The sequence below is a fragment of the Corylus avellana genome, chromosome 11 (genome assembly GCF_965113065.1).
Source record: "Corylus avellana chromosome 11, dhCorAvel1.hap1.2, whole genome shotgun sequence".
Lineage (NCBI taxonomy): Eukaryota > Viridiplantae > Streptophyta > Magnoliopsida > Fagales > Betulaceae > Corylus > Corylus avellana.
Genome location: NC_142500.1, coordinates 19,173,519 through 19,195,191, shown reverse-complemented (window position 1 = coordinate 19,195,191; position 21,673 = coordinate 19,173,519). Strand labels below are relative to the sequence as shown.

General features: G+C 35.3%; 2 protein-coding genes across 5 annotated transcripts; one reads left to right on the top strand and one right to left on the bottom strand.

Annotated features, from left to right (window-relative positions):
* The first annotated feature begins 926 nt into the window (after window positions 1–926).
* On the top strand, window positions 927–4,999 carry LOC132165304 (rho GDP-dissociation inhibitor 1). Its single transcript, XM_059575804.2, has 5 exons — window positions 927–1,312; window positions 2,487–2,550; window positions 2,642–2,863; window positions 3,826–3,950; window positions 4,750–4,999. The coding sequence occupies exons 1-5, from the start codon at window positions 1,079–1,081 to the stop codon at window positions 4,819–4,821; spliced, it is 717 nt and encodes a 238-aa protein (XP_059431787.2). The 5' UTR covers window positions 927–1,078; the 3' UTR covers window positions 4,822–4,999.
* Window positions 5,000–6,234: 1,235 nt separating this feature from the next.
* PSAT1 (phospholipid sterol acyl transferase 1) lies at window positions 6,235–20,020 on the bottom strand. 4 transcript variants are annotated; one of them, XM_059577235.2, is made up of 17 exons: window positions 19,731–20,020; window positions 18,378–18,513; window positions 18,096–18,240; window positions 17,749–17,918; window positions 17,570–17,646; window positions 15,582–15,795; window positions 15,324–15,501; window positions 14,289–14,388; window positions 13,723–13,817; window positions 11,128–11,179; window positions 10,259–10,330; window positions 8,706–8,874; window positions 8,027–8,131; window positions 7,835–7,919; window positions 7,638–7,728; window positions 6,918–6,985; window positions 6,235–6,609 (listed from the first exon to the last, which is right to left on the bottom strand). In XM_059577235.2, exons 1-15 carry the CDS (start codon window positions 19,953–19,955, stop codon window positions 7,647–7,649), a joined length of 1,905 nt encoding a protein of 634 aa, XP_059433218.2. In that variant the 5' UTR covers window positions 19,956–20,020; the 3' UTR covers window positions 6,235–6,609; window positions 6,918–6,985; window positions 7,638–7,646. The 4 variants fall into 4 exon arrangements, with proteins under 4 accessions (XP_059433218.2, XP_059433219.2, XP_059433222.2 ...); XM_059577236.2 differs by having other exon boundaries at window positions 6,235–6,579; XM_059577239.2 differs by having other exon boundaries at window positions 7,835–7,900.
* Between the last annotated feature and the right edge of the window lie 1,653 nt (window positions 20,021–21,673).

Below are 21,673 nucleotides of genomic sequence, written 5' to 3'. Positions count from 1 at the left end.
TCCTTAAAAACCTATGTAAAATGAGTGAGATGATTTCTTTCATAACACCCTAAAATATGTTCATATTTTCCCATCTAGGGAGACAATACTAAAAGCTGGTGCTCGTACGCTAGCTTTTCTAAAGTTGGTACAAATGATTAATGTCTAATGTCAATCAGCCCTATTTTTTATTTATTATTTTTTTAAAAAAATATGTGTCACGACATCCCAATAATATTTTTCGCTTTTGCTTTCCTTTTTTTTTTTTTTTTTTTTTTTTTTTTTTTTTTTTTTAAGATTGGTTGAAAGATATCATTTATGTTATCTATTTAACACGGAAAGCATTAATTAGAGGTCTCAATTTAATATTTTTTTTGAAATACACGTTTGAAATTTGGATTTAACTTACCTGCTGTTATTAAAATAACATGTATGCTGTAACAGTTAAGATTAAATTTTTTAAATTTTTTTTTTCATTTTCTCTCTTTTATTAAAAGTTTTTAAAAATAAGTCAACTTTAAAATCTAATATTGATTGTTAATTAAACTACAATATACATATTATTATTTTAATAACAACATATAAGCCGAATTTAATTCGTTATTAAAAACTGAGGTCTCAATAGAGACGAGTTAAAGACAATTATGATCAAAAAGTAAGATCTAATCTTACAAAAAAAAAAAAAAAAGTAAGATCTAACAATTTTTTTTTTTTTTTTTTTTTTTTTTTTATCAAATGAAAACCTGAAAACATTTTCAAACCAATGAACTGTCTACTTCAAAATTCCACTTGGCATTACGCCGACACGGCCCAGACATTATTTGACACAAAGACAGAAGCGAAGAAGCATCCCCACAGTGCAAGCAAGACAGTAAAAAGAGAGTAGTATCTTTGTGGGAGCATATGTATAAATGTCTGTCCACTATATATTAATGTCTTTTTCTTTTTTCTTTTTTTTTTTTTTTTTTCTTTTTTGGGTGAGTTTTTGTCACCCTTTTGAATTCTAAAGCTTTGTTCTTTCTTTAGCTTTTGTTGAAAGAACTTTGAAGGGTTTGTGCCTTTTTTGTGGGTTGGTCACTGTAGAGAGAGATAGAGAGAGATGGAGGGTGGGAAGAGAGGGGAGGAAGCAGGACCATCGTCAGGAGGGTCTTCATCAGCTTGTGTTGGTGATCAAAGACAAGAGAAGCAAAAGGAAATGGTTGAGAAGCCAAGGGAAGTTCGTGGGGCTGTAGAAGAAGAAGAAGAGGAAGAAGATCATGATGATGATGGTGTTGTTGCTGGTTATGTTCCAGGGCCTTTGGTTTCTCTCAAGGAGCAGATTGAGAAAGACAAGGTTTTGTTCTGTTTTCCCTTCTTTTCCTGCTCTACATTTTTGGAAAAAAAAAAAAGGAATGTAGTTTTATTTTCTTTCACGGATAAATACTATGAATTGCTTAATGGGGTTTTCGTTTTTAGGGTTTCGAACCCATTTATGCTCTGTTTGGTTGCTTAAAAAATGTGGGGAAGGGGACTGAACTTTGAAGCTTGGGTTCTTGAATAGCTGAGACCGAGATAACTCAATCGTCCGTTCAACTATGCATTAACGTGACTATTTGGCACACTTGAGCTAGGTTGTTTCTTTATTTTTGGAATGTAAAAGACATATAGCATAATATTTTATTGCGCTTTTTGATATATACAACATTACTTATAAAAAAAATCCCAATTTATATTCTACTAAGTGTAAGGTCAAGTGGACATATGAAAAATTGCTGTTAATGATTTTAATGGAGGGGATAGAAGTACTTTGATGAGAACAATTGGATACCCTAGCGTGTGTGAAAAATTGCAAACCTAGGGGTGTCAATAGAACTGACCCTAACCAAAGGGGGTGTAAGTGCATTTACCCTATTTGTAATGGTCTTTGTCCTTCTTTTAGCTCATTTTCCGAGTAACCAAAACACCATTATTTCTTGAAGTGTTCAGTGTGTAGTTACCAACTTTTGGCTGCACTTTCTGCTTTGAAATGTGTTTCAATTCTTTCTTGGGTTTTTTATTCTCACATTGTGTTCTTCTCTTACTAATGCAACAAGTTAACTTACGGTTTTGAATAATTTTGTTGTTGCTGCCGAGTGTTTGGAACTATGACTTTGAATTATGTTAACTAAAATTGCTGAAGTTAATGTGTTATGGAATTGAAATGATTAAAAAACATGTGAAGTTTTACTTCCGGTGGATTTTCTTTGATTTATAGCACTCTTAATTGTTTAATTATTTTCACTATTTCCTGAACAATTCCATACAAGTTTTTAATACCTTTTATTTGTAGTGATGAGTTTAGTCTTGGTAATCGCTCATTTTTGAAGATGTTTTGTGTATTCAGATGCTAGAGAATATAATGAAATCATTTTGTTTTGCTGTTTGGCCTCCAGATGCAATCCTGTAGATCAATCAATTCATTTGGCTTTAGTTAATCAATGTATTTGGCGCCTCCCAGTTTTCATTTAAATGCCAATTTTGCTTTGCAGGATGATGACAGCTTAAGAAGGTGGAAAGAGAAGCTGCTGGGTTGCTTGGAAAGTGATTTAAATGGTTTGTTGTTGGCATTTTCTTATGCTCCTGACACATCTTTATTCCATATTATAGTTGGTTCTTTTCTTGACTTTGTGTCGGCTATTGTTAGGCCAAATGGAACCTGAAGTCAAATTCCACTCCATTGGGATCATCTCTGATGACTTTGGGGAGATTACTACTCCCTTGCCAATTGATGACAATCGAAGTGGTCATGTCCTGTTCACTCTCAGGGAGGGATCGCACTATCGGCTTAAGTTGACATTCAGTGTTCTGCACAACATAGTTTCTGGCCTGACCTACACCAACACAGTGTGGAAAGGGGGACGTCAAGGTGCATCACTTTTTAAGCTGCAGTCCATTTTATTTGAAATTTTATTTTAAAAATTTGTTAAACTTTAAAAAAAGGAAAAGAAAAGAAAGGACCTGCATAAATCTTCCATTGGAATCTGAATTTTTGAGTTATGAATTCAAATTTTGCTTAAGTGGCGGCTGGTAGAAGATCTGATGTTTATTTAAGTCCTACAATTTGATCTTGGCCTTCATACTGAATCTTTATCATTCTTTCTTTTTCCCTGCGACTGGTTTGCAAATTGCGACTTTGATGGGTATAACACGCATTTTAGACAGAATCATGAATTTGAGTCTAAACCAATAACACCCCTGGAAATCACGGATTTTGTAGTGAATGTCAAAAATCAAGGTTCCTGTTTCAGTTTGACTCCCTTTATCTTGTCTCACCTCTGGATATGCATGGAGTGAAAAGTACACTTTTGGTCATCCGTGTAAATTTTCTTTCTCATCGCGGGCATGAAAGCACTAGGAAGGCGGTTACCTTGAAATAGCAAATGCTGCCCATCCGTAAATGATCCAACGTATAGTGATTTCTTGGATGTTGCTTCACTTTTCAACCCTCAAAACCTGGCACTCAAACAACTACTGCTTGATTAGTTATTTACCTGGATATAAAAACTTGTATCTTGAAGAAATCATTTGAGCTGAAATACCAGTGGTTTGAAAATAATTATTCAAAATCTAGGAAGCTTAGATATATGAATTGCAAAGTTACATTGACAGGAGGTACTTACAAGTCTACTGTATCTTGTTTTATTGCCATTAACTGCAATATTTTCTTTTTCTTTGTCATTCTGGTGCATACATTTTGCGTTCTCTTCAACTTGATATATCAAATAATTTGTGCAATATGACCAATTTCTCTTAGTGCATATTCTGTAATTTAATTCTTATCCTTAGTTACTTTGGTTTTCCATTTTGTCTTTGCTTTTTGGGCGTCAGTTGATCAAAGCAAAGGAATGTTGGGCACCTTCGCTCCTCAGCAGGAACCATATGTGGATGCCCTGGAGGAGGAGACGACTCCATCTGGTGTGCTTGCAAGGGGGACCTACTCGGCAAAGCTTAAGGTGTGTGCATGTGATGAGAATGTGTATGGTTAATTTGATATTAAAGTGCACATGCATGTTTGGGCACCTTCGCTCCATGTCATGTGCATCATATGCCTACTTTCAATAGCCCATGCTTTTGAGGGAAAATACTCAGGATCTCTTTAACTCATAAGTTTCTGATAGGCTGTAAATTGCATGGCAAAATCTGTGGTAATTACTTGGCATTCACAAGATCTGCCAACAAATTTGTTTCTTTTTATGGGCATGGGAGGAGTAATTTTGAATATTTTGCATAATTTGTTAACTCATGTCTCATGGTGTTCCTTTCAAGGACACTTCTATTACAAATCCAAATTATGGGGCACTCAGGACAAACCACCATATATGCAAACTTAGTAACCAACCACTAAATTTCCCTTCATTATATATTCAGTAACGTACTATGATGGAATCATGTGCATATTCACATCCAACAAAAAAATATATTCTACAACTACAAAAAAACTCTCCATTTTTGTATTTAGTATCATCGTTAGTGTATAGAGCAATAAGAAATCAAATTTGGGTAGCAACTTCTATGAACAATAGCCGAAATTAGTTCTTTGGTAAATTTTGAAGTAGTATATTATGAAATGTCGAAATTAAGTGGTGATAATGTGGATTTCTAATTTTGTAGAGATCTATGTGTTCGCCAAAATAAATTTATTATTAGACCACTGTGATAAACAGATTAGAGTAAACCATCTGAACATGTTACCCTGCACTTCTAAACTTTTATCTAACATATTTTGATTTTCCTTGTTACTGTTTAACACAGTTTGAAGATGATGACAAGAGATGTTATTTGGAACTAAACTATTCCTTCGAGATCAAAAGAGCAGCTAGATGAATTTTGCCGGAACATGTTTTCTTGTCTTCTGTTTTGTATCTTTTTTCATATTCTTTCTTCCTTTCTTATCCCTCTTATGAACTGCATACATGTTTGTGACTATTGAGTAAATACTGCTTTGTAGCTGTGATACAAATTAGGGTTTAATTCAATCACTATTTTGTGACTTTGAATTGCATTCTCAACTCGAATCAGTCTCTGCAGGGCTTACTCGGTAGTTCACAAAGGAATGACAATGTGTGAACATTTCTTGAATAAAGTCAGAAGTGAATGAAAAATGAGGTCTGAAACTTATAACTGCAATAAATTATCAAAAGCATATTATACAAGTATTCAAAGTCCATTATTCAAATCTTATTCACATATGCGAGGTGATAATTATGTGCATGGTTGCCCGTCAGGGTTGGCTTGAATGGTCGCTCGTTTGGTTTAATGCCATAGGGTTGGCGGTTCGAATCTCCTCAATTACTTAATACATGGTTCTTGTGGGGCGGGGTTTTCTGGTAGCCTGATAAGAATGGCTCCTAAAGGGGGGTTTTTTGTCATAAAAATAAAATAAAAATGACCTTATAATAAGTTTGAATCACTTATTAAAAAAAATGCGTTGCTGTTTCATCTAGTGGCTTCCACAACCATAAAAGTCCATGATCGTGGAGTTTCACGGCAGAAATCTTTATTACGTAATTAGATGGAAGGGTTTATTTGATAATAATTCAAAATATAAGGAGTATTGAAGTAGAATTGAAACTATGAGGTACGATTTGAAAATAGCTTAAACTATCCCAATTAACATGAGTTATGGGCTTGACTACCTTTCTAACGAACTTGGGCCAAAAAGAGGTTGTCTAATTCATTTTTGACACCTAGACAACAACCCAAAAAATGGCCCAAACAATACTTCAAGGAAAAGTGTTAGGGAATCAAACAAATGAACTTAGTAAAATTTTTAAATTGATGTGACAGACAAGAGAGAGAAAATTACATTTTTTTATTTTAAAAACTTTTGTCACGTCAGTTTAAAAATTTTTATGGATTCATTTATTTGGTTCTCTAGCACTTCTTTACTTCAAGTCTTTAACTATGATACTGTCAAACGTAAAAACCACCACATTCTACTTAAATGAAGTTTTGTTTTTGTTTTGATATTTTTGCTTAGATCTTTGGCACTTTGACCAAAAATTCACGAAATTTATTTTGCAGGTTTACTTATCATCTCCATGCTTCCAATAAAACGAAAAATGCTTGGAATATTATAGCTTTTACTACAATCTCATTTCAAACTTGCCTGAGTCCACGTGTGTGACGTGGTGCCACATGGATGAAAAAATTAAGCAACAAAATTTGACAAATAGATTTAATTGTTTAGTAGTTGTTTGTAGTAAAAGACGTACCCGTGGCAGCACTCTTTAAAAATATAACCAAATTGCAAAAAATCTGAATAATTATTCCTCACTATCGAGTAAATGATATCAAAATACAACTACAAAAATCTAAACAAACTTCCACTATTCTTTTCCAATTTGTCACTTCTTTATACCTATTCTAATTGATCAGCCCTGCAAGAGATCTTTCATAGCATGACTGTATACTTCATAGAATGCCATCACTGCTCTAGGTAGAGACTGTATACCCTTCAATACTACATATTACATCTAAACTGTGTTTAATTAATGACTCTCCTTTAAGAACAAGATTTGGCTTTCCTGCTGTTTTGGCTCACGAAGACAGGCTCACAAGAAGCTACTCGAAGAACATTACCTACAGGTGGCAAGATACCGGAGCATCGGGCTGCAATTCAAAGCAGATTAGGCAGTGTTACTCTGAGATGCAATATAGACTGAAGGAGGAGGGCAAGATGGCAACTTAGAATTGCAGTAGATATGAAGGCTATCGAGAGTAATGCTTTTCTTCATACTCATTTTACACCGGCTAACGTGACGTGTTTTAAGTGGCTTCCCATGTAAAAAAAAAAAAAAAAAAAAGGAAAAGGAAAGCTATTTAAAATATGCCACGTCAGCCGAGCCATCAAACTTTCTGAAGATTCTAGATGCTGTCCCTACTCCTTATAGGCTATTGTTAAGTACATAAATACTGACCCAGGTGAATTTTGATTTACAAGAGACTTGACCTCTCATATGTGCGAAGTATGCGCCACAGCCATGACCTTGGATGACAAAATTGAAATATCATTAGAAGAGCAAAAACAATATCCAGTACATATGATTTTTAGAACTTCAAATTTAATGAGTGAGAAAGAGTGATTATTGATCAATTTAGAGGTAATACCATATTAAAACAACATTGGTTTATCATGATTGCATTAGAATTTTAAAGAAAACTTTTGTTTTCCATAATGTTGAAATGAGTTATTTACCTTTCATCTTAAGCTTATCTAGAATCTTAGCTATAATTTAAAAAGGTCTTAGAAAAATGACACCAGTCCAATCTTTCATTATCATTTTTCTTGATATTCCAATTTTGCCCCGTCACATCACAATGTAGGGCTTACACAGAAAATAATGTATGGATTCCCAACAGCACATCAACTATAATGATAGGACAGAGATAACATGGTAAAGTCAGTAAAATTAGCACGTGAGTCCTGAGTTTGAGGACAATCATCAAATGCCTTTATTGTGAGGAAAGTCACAGTGGGTCTCAAAGGAAGTTACTGTTCATTGAGAAATCTTCAAGGGGACTCCAGCAAGCGCAGTTGTTTTTATTTCCTAAACCTACCATTGCTCAAATATTCTAATTTAAGCTCAAGTGGCAGTTAAAATTATAATTGGATAGAGAAGCAAGATGAAAATTGGTACCTTTCTAATCTATAGATAATGCAATAACAGATCAACTGAAGAGTTCTTCAACCTACAGCTCTGCCCTAGGTGAACATCCCCAAAAAGATACCTGCATCACCATCAAGTAAAAAAATTAGAACAGGAAAAGAAAAAATGCAAGTTCAATAGAAAATGAGGTTTTTTTTTTTTTTTTTCCTGATGGAAAAAGAAATAACCTATATTCACAGTACTCAGCCAATGCACACCGAGCTTTCCCATAATCCCAATAACAGTCCTCATTCCTGAAAGGTCCGCGCTTAGCTGTTGGATATCTAGTCAGTGTAGAAGATTACTAAAGATAATAACCCCCCACCCCCATCAAACACACACACACAATCCCCAAAAGAAATAATTATATAAAGATTCACCTTTTGTAACAAAATTGGATTGAGCGTCAGAATGGATATCATGCCACATCTGGAGCCACACCTCCCTCATTAGAACTGGGGATCTAACAATGTTCCTGTGATTTGCTACAAGAAAATAGTCTCAACTTAATGTGTATAAAACTTCTACATGTAATCGATCCTTTTCTAGTACTAGTTTTTGGTTAGAATCGTAATATCAAAGAAAGAAACTGCAATAAGATCAACTCAGGGCATTCCAGAAAAACTACAAAAGAGTCCAAATACTAGATCGAGCATTACATTTCATGACATGAAACCAGCGTCCAAGTCATGAGGAAGGAATATACAAAATTAGGAAATTTTTTTTATAAAAGGATGATAAGACAAGCTTCTAACTAAAAGATGATAAGTATTATTGTGTTACCTAAAAATTTCTAGTGCCACAAAATACTTTCCCCAAGAATAATAGTTTTTAATTTCTAAATCAACTTGAAAATCTTTCACAAAATGAGTATAGTACTTCCTAATCAATGAGGACCAGCCAGATACTTGATGTACAATTATACCGATTGTACAATATTGCATGTTAGCAAGACTATGTTGTCTCCAATGACATAAGCAATGCAGTTCATCAGGACAGCCAGAGCAATAAATGAAGTGTCATGACTTTTCATGAGCAATCCAAAGACCTTGAATGCACCTTTATCAATCTCCCACACTGCTGTCCTCTTTCCAGTAATACTTTCAGAATCTTCATAATAGGTTATGTATTTAACCCTAGGTGACCTTGTCATATTGGGGACGATATCTTCTCCTTGATGATGTTCTACATTAAATTCCACTTGTATATCGGACCCATCATGCTCTGACTGCATTTAACGGAGGAATAGTCAAAACACTCATAGAAAAGAACATTTTTTGAATATATAAATAAATATCAGCCAATCAAATGAAAATTTTCATATGTAAGACAAATTATCATTCCACGAAAAATGTAACATTAGACAAAGATAAGAGAAGCAAACAAGGCCAGCTCATAGCAGCAAGGAGCATCAAAGACGAAGGAGACCCTTTAAAACTATTGAAACTCAATTAATAAGGCTAAAAAATATCAAGCTCCTTAATTTTCAAATATATTTTCAATTGAAGAGATTAAAATCACATAACTGATTCATTAAACTTTTTTTTTTTAAAAAAAAAAGGTTACTAACAATATATATCCACTGCATATTAATTACTAAATTCCAGTGGAAGAATTAATTAGAAATTGTGAAACATATTTAAAAGGAAAGGAAAAAAAAATGTAAGAACCTAAAGAAGAGAGTCAGAAAGAACCCCATTTTTATTAGAAGCAAAATGGAAGACAAATAAGATAAATTTCACTCTCAAGTCTTTCTCTGAGTCTAGAACTCGTTGTTTGGTTGACATATGAAGTGCAAGCCTTTGCTGCTACTATGGTAATACACCAAACATGTAGTGTCTATGAGACTCCATCTCCCCGTTTTAACAATACAAAGACGTGCACTACTAGCTGTTTGCATTACACGAAAATTCAAGTGGTCCAAAAGATTATTAAAAGATTGACAGACTGCGAAATAACAAATAGCATCTAAATATGCAGGTTATTACAGGGGGGGAAAGTTCTCCACTAAAGCGGCCATCAAGAACTACCAATATTACCTGGGATCAAATATTATTTTTAGAAATTTACTTTTTGTCTGGTGGAAAAAATTAATACCAGTTAGTTACTAATGATGATGAATGTGTAGCACTATAACTGCTAAAAAAACTAAAAGAAGGTCATGTATTTCATCGTTATACTTATAAATGACTGGTAATAAAGAACTGATGATTAAACTATGACAATGGTCATGGGCTAATATCATGTGAACATGCCTGAGTTCTGAGACCAAGATTATGTCTGACCCTAATAAGTACACTAGCATTATTGATTAGGAAAAGTTGAAAATACTCGATCATTATTGATACAACAAAGGCAGAAACATGGTAGAAGCACTAACGACACAACTGAGACACAAATTTTATATCTAATAGCATACACCAAGCCATCTATATTGTCATAATTAAGTCTCCCCAACTGACCTAATTAATAACAGGATTTTCAATGCATACGTAAAATGCATGCATATAAAGCAACTGCATACATAATGCATAAGAGTATAATACATATGTATAATGCAATCACATACACTTAATGCGGCTTGACACCCACCACACAATGACTAGGAATACCTGAGGAGCCCTTGTTATGTTCACTTGTGATCCAAGCCAATTCTTGCACAAAGAGAGGGAATGGTATGGTACCTGTAAAGAAGTACGTCGTTTTCATTGGAAGCTACAGTACTATTGTATGCAATTTCAAAAATTAAATGACATATGCTTATACTGAAGTGTGGGATTTTTTTTTTTTTTTTTTTATTATTAGTAATCGAAATATCATTAAGAGTGTAAGTGATATAGGAAGATATTTACCTATATTTTTGGTAAAAATGAAAATAAGGAAAATATCAAAAATAATATTGGAGCAGCGCCGCTTGATCAGAATTTTATCCGTTCTCAGACAATGGAAGTACAAAAGGAAAGATTGTCACGATTCCCGCTGATTGTCAATTTTATATTAGGATTTATTTTTATTTTATTAAAACTTTATTTCCTTTCCTTAATAGGGTTAGATTTGCTTTAATTATTTTCCTTTCCTTATTAGGATTAGATTTTACTAGTGCTATTAGGATTATGTTTACTTTCTCTACAAGTATTTTTCTTCTATAAATAAGCTTGCTTATTATGTAAAACTCAATTAATTGAATTATTATCAAATCAGAGATTTCTCTCTCAAATACTCTGTGGAGTTTTATTTTTCTTTAAACCTGTGGGCTTGTTTTCATCTTTTTGGGTAAAAGACGAAGATGTTTCTCCTTGCAGAATCAAAGACGCTGCTCTTTAATTAGTTACCTTAGTCTTCCGCTACGTCAGTAAGGCATCACCAGGTACACATAAAATAGACAAGAGAAAATACCTAACTAGGAGTAAAAACAATAGAAGTGTGGGATCTAAATACATTCTATAATTTAACCACAATTACACGGGACTTATGAGCTTACCGTTTCATCACCACTTGTAGCACCTGGATTCCCGTCAACCAGATCCCCTGACCTACATGAATGTTGCTAATATATATGTTACATTTTACAGAGAGACTGAATCACTGATCTATTCACATATTCCCACCCCTTCACATAGCCAATAAGAATAATTTCTTTGACAAAGGATGTTTCAATACTATATATACAGTGTGCTTTATTGAAGGTGCTAAAAGGGGAAAACAATGAGCATAAGGCTAGCGAAAATGAAGCCAATGGGTAACACCACCAGTTCAGGAAAAAAAAAAAGCAAGCGCAGAGATGAAGCAGGGGAAATTAATTAATTAATTCATGCATGAGTTGATACGCATGAGTTAATACACCACGAGGGACAACAAATGGTCCACAAGAGAGCTGCATGAAATATGGAGCAAAGAGCCGAAAGAATAGTAATAATAAAATATGAAAAGTCATATGAATAGGAAAACGAACAATCTAGCAGTTGAGTTTAACATCAGAATATTGATTAACATCATCTAGTCAAAGATTTAGGAGACTAACTTGTACAGGTAGCTATCAAGTGGACCAGAAAGACCGATTTAGTTCTACACGCCTCTTTACAATTGAGATAAACAAAAATAAAAACCAGCACACTCACTGCATTTAAAGCTGCATACAAACAGCCCAACTAAAATTTTGGAAACCAGCCATGGAAAGCTTAGCTGAGGCTAAGAATAGCATGACAAAAAGAAAAAAGACAAGCTGAAGAGCATGACATTAGCCAAGAAGTGATTACATTGAACTTTCTGAGAAAAGTCATTTTCTTCGAGTTACATGCAAAAGACAAAACAACAGATAAGCAAATGGTTGTTAATTCAGGGGCTAGGCCAGAAACTTAACCTAAGGGGGACCAAGTATCAAGGACGATGTTGGTGAACAGATTACTAAATGTATCTATTCCCCATAATGGAGCTTATTATTCTGATTTTTGGAGAAGTTCACTTTTCTGCATGAGAAGATTAACATAATCTGATCTGTTATAATAGAAGCCAGCCTTTTATATTCTCACACAAATAGGGAGATTGTAAATTTGAATCCTTAAAGGGCCTCGAGATTTTGTTTTAGTTTGGTGCCGTGGGGGGAGGGGTGGCTAATGTAAGCACTATTTTTAAAGAATAACAAAAGAAGCTTTTAGAAGCATGGTCCCCCCTGCAATCTCTATGCATGGTGGCCAGCTTGGCAACAGGAGCACGGGCTTCCCCATCATCAATTTTGTACTCTTGGAGCAAGCCAGGAGCCACCAATTAAGCTTACTAGACTTGAAAGGAAAACGATGTAGGATATAGGACATTTTGGTGGCAACTATATGAATACTTGAGGTGAAAAGGAAAATTTCTAAGAGTGATCTCCTTTTCTCCTTCAAATTATATAAAAGTGCATGAATTAAGGATTTCTTCTACTTTTAATACAAAAAAGGATATTGGGCAATGTTGTTTAAGTTGGGTCCTTCAGCTACTTGATTGATATTTTTGATATTCAAGGTATGAAAATTGCTTCACTTTACCCAACTAAACACTTATCCACGGTGGGTGTTTTCATTATTATTATTATTTTTTTGATAGGTCAATAACTGTATATAAAAAAACCCAAAAGGGCGTATCACAATTACACAGAGAGTATAAAAAGAGAGCGCCTAAACACCCAAAAAATAAACCCTAAGTTCACAAGGAAAACCCAAAGCCCAAACAACACCTACAAGAAAAACCCAACACAAAAGCCCCTGAAAAAATGTCCAACCTACCCCGGGCAATCCTGCTGGCCAAGCCAGAGTTGATTGAACTTTCTAAGTTCCCCATCCAGAGAGAGAGAGAGAGATTTTTTGTATGTGACTGCTTGCTTCCACTTTTTAAAGCATTCCCACTAATAGAGAACCAACACCACAAACTAGTCATGCTTGATTCCTTTGCTTTTTTTTTAATAAGTAATTGAAATATCATTAAAAGTGTAAAGCACCCTCAGGACACAGAAAGTATACAAGAGAAACACCTAGCTAGGAACACATGCTTGATTCCTTAACAATTCTCTGAAGTTGTCAAATGCACTACAAGTGATAGACCCCACATACAAGATCAACACCACATGTCCACAAGGATCAGGAGCAGCAGGGACATACAATGCTATCTATACGCTCAAGCAACATAACACTCTCATTACATCAAAATGCACAAAATTTCCATCTTTGCAACCTTATAATGAGCAGAGTAACAGTCATTTTTCAGTCAATGTCATCTAAGCTTTCAAGAGTCCATAGGCAGTTTTTTTCAGGCTAAGGCAGTCAACATTCACTTTTTGCAGAGTATCACCTGTTAACCATGTGCACTGAAATTATTGTCAATATCTCATCTCATAAGCCTAATAAAATCTGGAAACTAAACATAACTTTTTAATCAACAAAAAAACACGCACCTGCATGCAAACAGAGAGAGAAAGAGAGAGATTTCAAAATAAGCAAATAAGCTTATTCCTTTTGACATGGTTTAATCAAGGAGATTACTACCACTTGCCACAAAATATATTATTCGCTATGACTATGAATTTAGTATGAATGACAGTTACCTTGAGAACAGAGATCCTTCAAGCTCAAAAATCACATCAGTGATGATCCAATTATCAGGGTAAGGCTTGCCACTCGGTGCAAAATAATAGCCAACCTGTTTTTCCATTGCCAAAATACCAAAACTATCTTTCAGCATAACCAATTACCAGCTAAAAGTAGAACAGGCACCAAAAAAACTCTAGTCATAAGAAAGAAATATCTTAGGGTGCATATAGCTTATTAGCAGTCCAGAATGACACCAAAACTAAACAAAGTGGAGATAAAATAAACACTGAATACTGTGAAATTACTAGCGAAATGGTGATGCAACATACAATCTCTTATTATCTCAGCTAAAAGGAAAACACAAGCACTTATCAAGAAACTAATAAAAGATTCTTGTTATGAATCCCAATAAAGTATTCACTATTGACCTTAGAATAGCAAAGGGCAAGAAGTAAATTACATCGTGGGTTAAGTTGTACTCTCTAAATTTGCAGGAGCTTATTTCCTTAAAAAAATGAAAGAGTATGTGCTTTTGTTTTAAGAAATATAGAAGTATCAACTATGAAGAATGCAAGTTTACCTCAGTCTTCATATCTATTCCATAAATACAAAAGATATTTTTTATAGGTGGTCTGTCCCAAGGTGTAAGCGGATTGAAAATGGGATCATCGTGATATGACCTGAAATACACAGCATTGTAAATCTCAGGCTTTAAAAAAAACAAGACGAAAGCAAAAAACATTTATGCTTAAGAAAAATACAATATTGAAATTAATAAAACAAACAAAAAAGAAGGAAAAAAATCTAGCAGTATAAATTTTACAGCTGTAAACCATTTGTTATAAATGAACCGGCAACCAATGAGAACTGATACCAATTACATATACTGAAAGGACATCAGCGAAGTGTTTTGTCTGTCTGCAAGTGTACATACTCTTGCTCAAAGGCAAGCTATCTCTATCACAATTGAATAGGACCTCATGAGTTATGACAAGCTCTTTTTCTTATAGTTATGCACCAAACCAACTGAATTTCTGCTCCATATGATTTCAAAAAGTAAATATGATCAGAAAGTTGGTTGAGTTACTCTTATCACAAAAAATATATTACATAGCAGAAACCACACCTAAAATCATAGACATGTACTCAGCTGCAGCTGCCACTTAAGCACATTTTTTCAAAGGAAAATCAAGGTATTAAAACTCTTCTATCCAAGGTGGCTAATTTATGTAAATCCACCACTTACAGAAGTTTCAACAAAATCATATAGGAAACAATCTCATTTGTTTATTGGCACCAGTTGGTGTCTTGAAACCTGAGTGACAATAACACACACGACACAAGTGACAATTATCAACATGGATTCAGACGTTTGATATAACAACCTCAAAGGAATAATAAAACTTTTTCAAGCAAACTCGGTTTCTATAGTGGCGACCAAAGAAAATGAAATCTAGATTGGTTGACATGAAAATGATTCGAGGTTAAGTGGATTAAATTTCACTCCTAGCAAGGCAGAACAACTGTAGATGTCATAATAATTTGGCATTCTATGAAGAAAGCCCACATATCAAGAGCCAAAGGTTTTGTTGGTGATTAGTAAGACAATACCCACTTCTGTAATTGGTACAAGACCCTCTCGCTATCCGGATCATAATCCTCTATTGCTTTGAAAAAGGTCCCATCTGCGATTTCACGAGCAGAGAAGGATAACTGAGTAGGCAACCCACATTCAGCATTAGACAAGTTGGCCTCAGCTACTTCTGCAACTGATGGATAGGCATCAAATCCTGCTAATAAAAGACATAGAAAGCATGTGAGAATGGTAACAATGTTGTTCCAATGAGAAATGCATCAGCCTCAAAAGTTTTACCATGGGTTGAAGGAATTTCGATATTGATTATATTTGTTGGAAACCCAGAGAAGTTTGACCGAAATTCCTGATCTTCACAGTGATATTTGTGATAACCATGCCTACTCCGCCCGGAGAAATGCTTCGAATATGCATTATCTGCCCTACAATACTTTGAAAAGGGCAACATCCATAATGTAGAAGCAAATGAATTGACCAACAATCGAGCTGTCCCCTGATACCTTGCAAAGACATACAGTAAGCACCTAAGAACGGGTGTTCTAGTCCAATGTGATAACCATGCCACCATGTCAATAAAAAAAAAATTTTTTGATAAGTAAAGATGTATATATCAAAGTGCAGAAAGGCGCAACCCTAGTACACAGGGAGTATACAAGAGAGCGACTAAGAGGGAGAAAAAGAAGAAGAAAACATAAAAAGGAAGTCAGGGAAACTAATCACTAAAGGCGCTAGCCAGCCAGCAGTCCAAGTGAATAGGGTGTACAAGAAAAAGTGTATAAGATCCTCAATATTCCTAGACGAGTCCTCGAAACATCTAGCATTTCTCTCAATCCAGATGCACCACATAAGGCAAAGAGGAACCATCTTCCACACAACAGCACTACGAGATTTGCCACTTGTTCACCAAAAATCATACAACCCCCTGACGCTACCAGGCATCACTCAACACAAACCAAACCGAGAGAAAACAACATTCCACAAGATACTCACAACCCCACAATGAAGAAAGAGATGGTCAACTGACTCCCCATCCGATTCACACATGCAACAACGGTTTATCACAACAATACATCTCTTCCGAACATTATCCAAGGTTAGAGTCTTCCTAAGCACGGCTGTCCAAGCAAAAAAAGCCACTTTCGAAGGAGCCTTGGTGCGCCATAAACTCTTCCAAGGGAAAGGGGAAGGATCTTTAGAAGCAAGGATCCTGTAAAAAGATCTAACCTCAAAATTACCTTTACGAGAAGAGATCCACCACATCCGATCCTCCCCTACCCCATGCATCAAGTGCGAATACAAGAAAGTATAAAAAGAAGCCAAGATCTCCACTTCCCAATCATGAACCCTGCGGATAAAGGAAACATCCCACTGTACAGAGCCATTTGTACACTCCCTATTATCCGCAATAGATGCTTCCTTGTTGGTGGCAATATTGAAAAGACCAGGAAAAGCATCTTTGAGGGACATGTCACTGCACCAGATATCCTCCCAAAACCTGATATTGGACCCAAATCCAGGGGCCAATCTAATGTGACAATGAAACAACCTCCACCCCCTGCTAATGTACTTCCATAACCCCACCCCATGCGAACCACTAGGAACCCTAGAACGCCAACCACCCCAAACCACACCATACTTTGCCACCAAAATCTTTCTCCACCAAGCCTCTTTCGCATAAGCAAATCTCCCCATTTCCCCAACAAAGCTTTATTCATCAAACGCATATTCCGGATCCCTAAACCTCCCTCAGAGATCGGAGAGCATACCTTGTTCCAACTAACCAGATGGAACTTAAACTCATCATTGATCCCACCCCATAAGAAATCACGTTGAATCTTCTCCATACGCTTCGCCACGGAAGCCGGAATAGGAAACAGAGACAAGAAATAAGTGGGAAGATTGGATAAGGCGCTCTTGATGAGAGTAATCACCCCCCCCCCCCCCCCCCCCCCTAGACAATAAAAAATATTGAATGTGGATGATGTTACTCTCGCTATCCAATGTCATCAAGAGGATGAATCTAGTAAATTGAGTTACTTAGACTACCTGGAGACATTGCTAGATGATTTAACCTTTTAACAAGGCATTCGAGGAACTTATATTTTGGAAGTATGAGGCAGTAAAGAAGATCAAGCTAATAAATTATTCATTTACATGGAAGAAAAGTTAATTACATATAGGACAAATATAGACAGCTTGACAACCAAAAGCACTACTAAGAACATAATATTTTGAGGAAACTCAATATGTGGAAGTAAAGAGGTAACCTCAGAAATAGGAAGACCATATGTATCTCCAGAAAGTGTTGCTTTCACTGTCTGAGCTGAACCAAGAAGAGGAGATCCTGGAATCAACAAAACAAAATAAGGTTAGGAAAATATCATCATCACCATCCCAAGAAACTAGACTTTCGAAGAATATAGATTTTGGATCAAAGCAATTCTACCAACAGCAAAATAGGCATGAATATGTTGATCCAACCACTGGATATAATGTTTTGGAGCAATTTCTAGCTTTAACCACTCCAAAAAATAACGAAACACCTGATTGCCCAATGAATGGGCAAAGACAATTGAGGGACCTCCATGAAGCTTAAGGGCAGTTTCAAAAGTCAATCTGCAAAATAAAAACAATATTTGGAACATCCCACAATCCCAAAATCAACCATGTAAATGAACTTCACCCTATAACTGTTCATAACAGAAAATTCACCATGATTTGACATTTTCAGAATTATTAGTATTCATGTGGTAATAATAGTGGGCAGTGGAGAAAATTAGGTTATATACAAACTTTAGCTTGTGGAAGTAAAGGTCTCGCTCCTCAAGCATTGATGGTGACAATCTCCAATCATATGGGACAGCAATGATAGCATTGGCCTCTATACCAAACTCAATACACCACTTAATCCACTCTTTCCATACTGAAGAGAGAGGACCTGCAACCATGAAGCAACAAACATTAATTAAGCATGCGATAGCAACAGAAGCAAAGTAAACTATGATTTAAATATCCCATGTATATCTAAATCTCACCAAACAGAAGAAGACCATGTAAGAATATTTAATGACATACCCGTTATATAACCCGGATCAAGTTCAGTGATCGCAGAAAGACCGCCATCTGGCCGAGACTTGCATTCTGGATGATCTGTTTGATTGTGAGGATCTAGCCACATGCACTTAATCCAGCAGTTGACCGCAGAAAGAAGCTGCAGGCAAGTGAACATGATGCTCTCAGATTATGGATATCATAAGACTATTTTAAGTCAATTATCAACCCCTTTACAATCACTCATTTATTTCAGCATTAGCTTTGTTAACAAGTGTTTGGAATAAATACAGACCAACGCACTTGGAATAAGTATTTCATTTATCCCATAACAAGGAGAGTGAGCGATGTTAATTAATCCCTATCAACTCAACTAAAGCCCGATACAAATGTCATGCAGAGTGCATATCAGAAACAGGACTCTCACAGAACCCCAAAGGATGAATTCGCTAATAAAGGCAATAGATACATCTGGTCACACAATTGATTCATTAAATTTAAACCTCAAAATGTCAACCATTGCTTTAACTCCAAAAACACCAAACTTATTAACTTTTCAAGTCAGAAATGCTATTGCAGCAGTCACTAAAACGCCTAGGTTTCCATGGAGACCACTCATCAGACACTACAAGGTATCTATTGGCACCAATGGAATGCTAATCTACAGATTAACACAAAAACATGTGGAATCCATCAAGTTTCCTACCGTAAATACTACTGGGAAAACTCTTCCCACAAACTAAGGCATTCTCTCAAATCCCATTTCCCTATTTTCTTGAAGCTCAACAACCCTCCTCGTCCCCATGAAATGGCCTTTTTTCAAACATCGGAAAAAGTGATTCATTTTTTTCATTTATACGAATAAAATATTTTGTAAAATATTTTGATCATCTTCGATCGTATAATACTCCACCACTTATAAACTAAAACCTTAATCCACCACCCTAAGTCCATGTGTTCACACCCAACAATATTATATCAACCACTAATTTTTGTTTCTATTACTCTACACGGAATTCCATCAATTCCAAACGCTTTTTACTAAAATAAATAAAGCTTACAAAATCCAACTATAATATGTTAGAACATTAATTTAATTAATTAAGTCTACCGTTTCTTATCAATTTAAACTTTTGGGATAACTTATGATTAACATAGTATCACAGCAGAGGTACAATTTATCCTCATTTCAGATCAATAACATCAATTTAAACGAATAAATTCCCTATTTTCTTTTTTGGAATAAGTAGAAATTTAGCACAATGATAATGTCAATTTGCAGTAGCACGTCAACAACAAAAGCACTAGTTTCTTCTTTAACTCAATGCGGTGGAGCTCAGCAAGAATGGAAACACGATAACAAAACATGTTGCTTACTTTGGTGGTGTCGAGCCAGACCAAGTCGAGGGGGTTGAAGTCGAGCGGCGAGTAGGGACAGTCGAGGACGGACCAGGCGCGGAGCTGGGTGGAGGCGTAGCCCGGGATTATGATGCCAGAGAGCTTCGAGTAATCGCCGCCGAAGTCTCCTCCGATGGCGACCGGGCCTTGGAGTAGGAGAAGGAGCACCGGGAGGAGCGGGAGCGCGGCCGTGCGCGCTCTCATTTGGATGTTCGTTGTTTTGTTTTGTTTTGTTTTGTTTGTGTTTGTGTGTTTGCGGGGAGAGGGAAGGCAGGAAAGAGCAGCAGATTGTTTTACCAGTCGTGTTGAGTCGTTTGACCTTCGGTTGGGCGACTTTCAGTTTTTGGCGTTTCTTGTGTGACTCGACCGCCTTTACGTGAGAAAAATCTTTTTCATCGTTCTCTAATCGTCGGGATCATCTACTAATTACTATCATTAAGGATCTATTTGTGATTGTAATTTCAATAAATTCGATTTTAAAAATTATTTTCTTAAAAGTAATTCGTTTTTACAATTTTTAAAATCACTAATTTTAAAAATTGTAAAAACGTTTTGTAAAATATGTTAAAAATTATTTTTTTATTAAATATTTGTTATGCAAATTTATAATTTTAGTTTAAATTTACATTTTTTCAAATAAGTACTCATAGCCTGCTTATTGAAATCCTAGATTGTTTTCTTATTTTAAATTAAATGCTTTTTAAATCGCAATACCAAACGTCATATGTTTTGCGATATCTTTTAAAAACGCAAATTATTCTTACAAAATCGCAATTTCAAACGCACCCTAGGGTTATAAATTACATTTCTATTTTATAATTATTTCATAGTTTTTTTTTTTTTTTTACATGTCTGCACAAGAAGGGGAAGAGATTCGAACTAGTGACTTACGCTTCATTAAGCGTAGTCCCAGTCGATTGAACTACCTATGGAGAATAATTATTTCATGATATTTATATGGCAATCTTAACCAATTTTTTAATCAATTTTTGTTTAAAAAAAAATAAATAGTTGAAAGTTCCATCCGACATGATTATGACTTTGACTTTTCCAATCTAATAAGCCACATATTTAGAATTTAGTTTGACTTTTACTTTGACTTTTCCAATCTAATAAGCCACGTATTTAGAATTTAGTTTCCCATATATTTTTGTTTTCATACGGAATTCATAGTTTTATTGGGAAAGGTCGATTATTGGAGATCTTTTGAGTTAAAATGATATGTTATACTCTATCACATTTTTTTTCCAAATCTGGCTACATGTTTAAATAATCGTGGCGGAGAATGCTTTTATGGTAAAATATTGATTTCGAACATTAATAAACTATATATATTTTCTTGTGCCTAAAAGAGATGGTTTGACCATTTCAAATTAAGCTATGAGTGATTTGAATCATCTTAAAATAGTTAAAAGGGGTGGGCGGATTGTGTTCGGCCACCTTGAGAAATGGTGATCGTGAGTAGGGCCAGCAATTTAACTCACGAATCCGACATGAACATGACATATAATTGTAAGGTTATGGTTAAGGCTAAACGGGTTTGGATTATAGACGGGTCACCTGTTTATGACATGTTTAATAAACGTGTCGGGTCGGGTCCAGCCTGTGGGTTCGCAGGTTGGCCCGTATATATTTTTTACACCTAAGCAGCTCAATAACCCTAAAGTCGTAAGCTTTGTCCTTAATGGTTTGATTATTGTTTTAGAAGATTTTGTTTATAAAAATAAGTAGAGGAAATACTGTAACATTGTATATGTTGCTTGGTTTGCTAAGACTTCGCTATTTTGATTAGGCTATAAAAAGTTAAAAACTAAAATGCCTTTATATTTGTGTCGGGTTGGAACCTATTAGTTCCTAAAATAAACGTGTTTACGGGTTGTGTTGTGTTAACCCAACACGACATGTTTATCTAAACGGGTTAT

Bases quoted from the DNA above. Each gene is read 5' to 3' on its own strand.
- LOC132165304 (XM_059575804.2), top strand. From the start codon at position 1,079: ATGGAGGGTGGGAAGAGAGGGGAGGAAGCAGGACCATCGTCAGGAGGG. The intron at 2,864-3,825 runs GTGCATCACTTT...TTTGGGCGTCAG, and splicing joins GTGGAAAGGGGGACGTCAAG to TTGATCAAAGCAAAGGAATG. The intron at 3,951-4,749 runs GTGTGTGCATGT...TGTTTAACACAG, and splicing joins CCTACTCGGCAAAGCTTAAG to TTTGAAGATGATGACAAGAG.
- PSAT1 (XM_059577235.2), bottom strand. From the start codon at position 19,955: ATGAGAGCGCGCACGGCCGCGCTCCCGCTCCTCCCGGTGCTCCTTCTC. The intron at 18,241-18,377 runs GTATGTCATTAA...TCATGGTTGCAG, and splicing joins TGATCCGGGTTATATAACGG to GTCCTCTCTCTTCAGTATGG. The intron at 11,180-13,722 runs GTAACTGTCATT...ACATTCATGTAG, and splicing joins GAAGGATCTCTGTTCTCAAG to GTCAGGGGATCTGGTTGACG.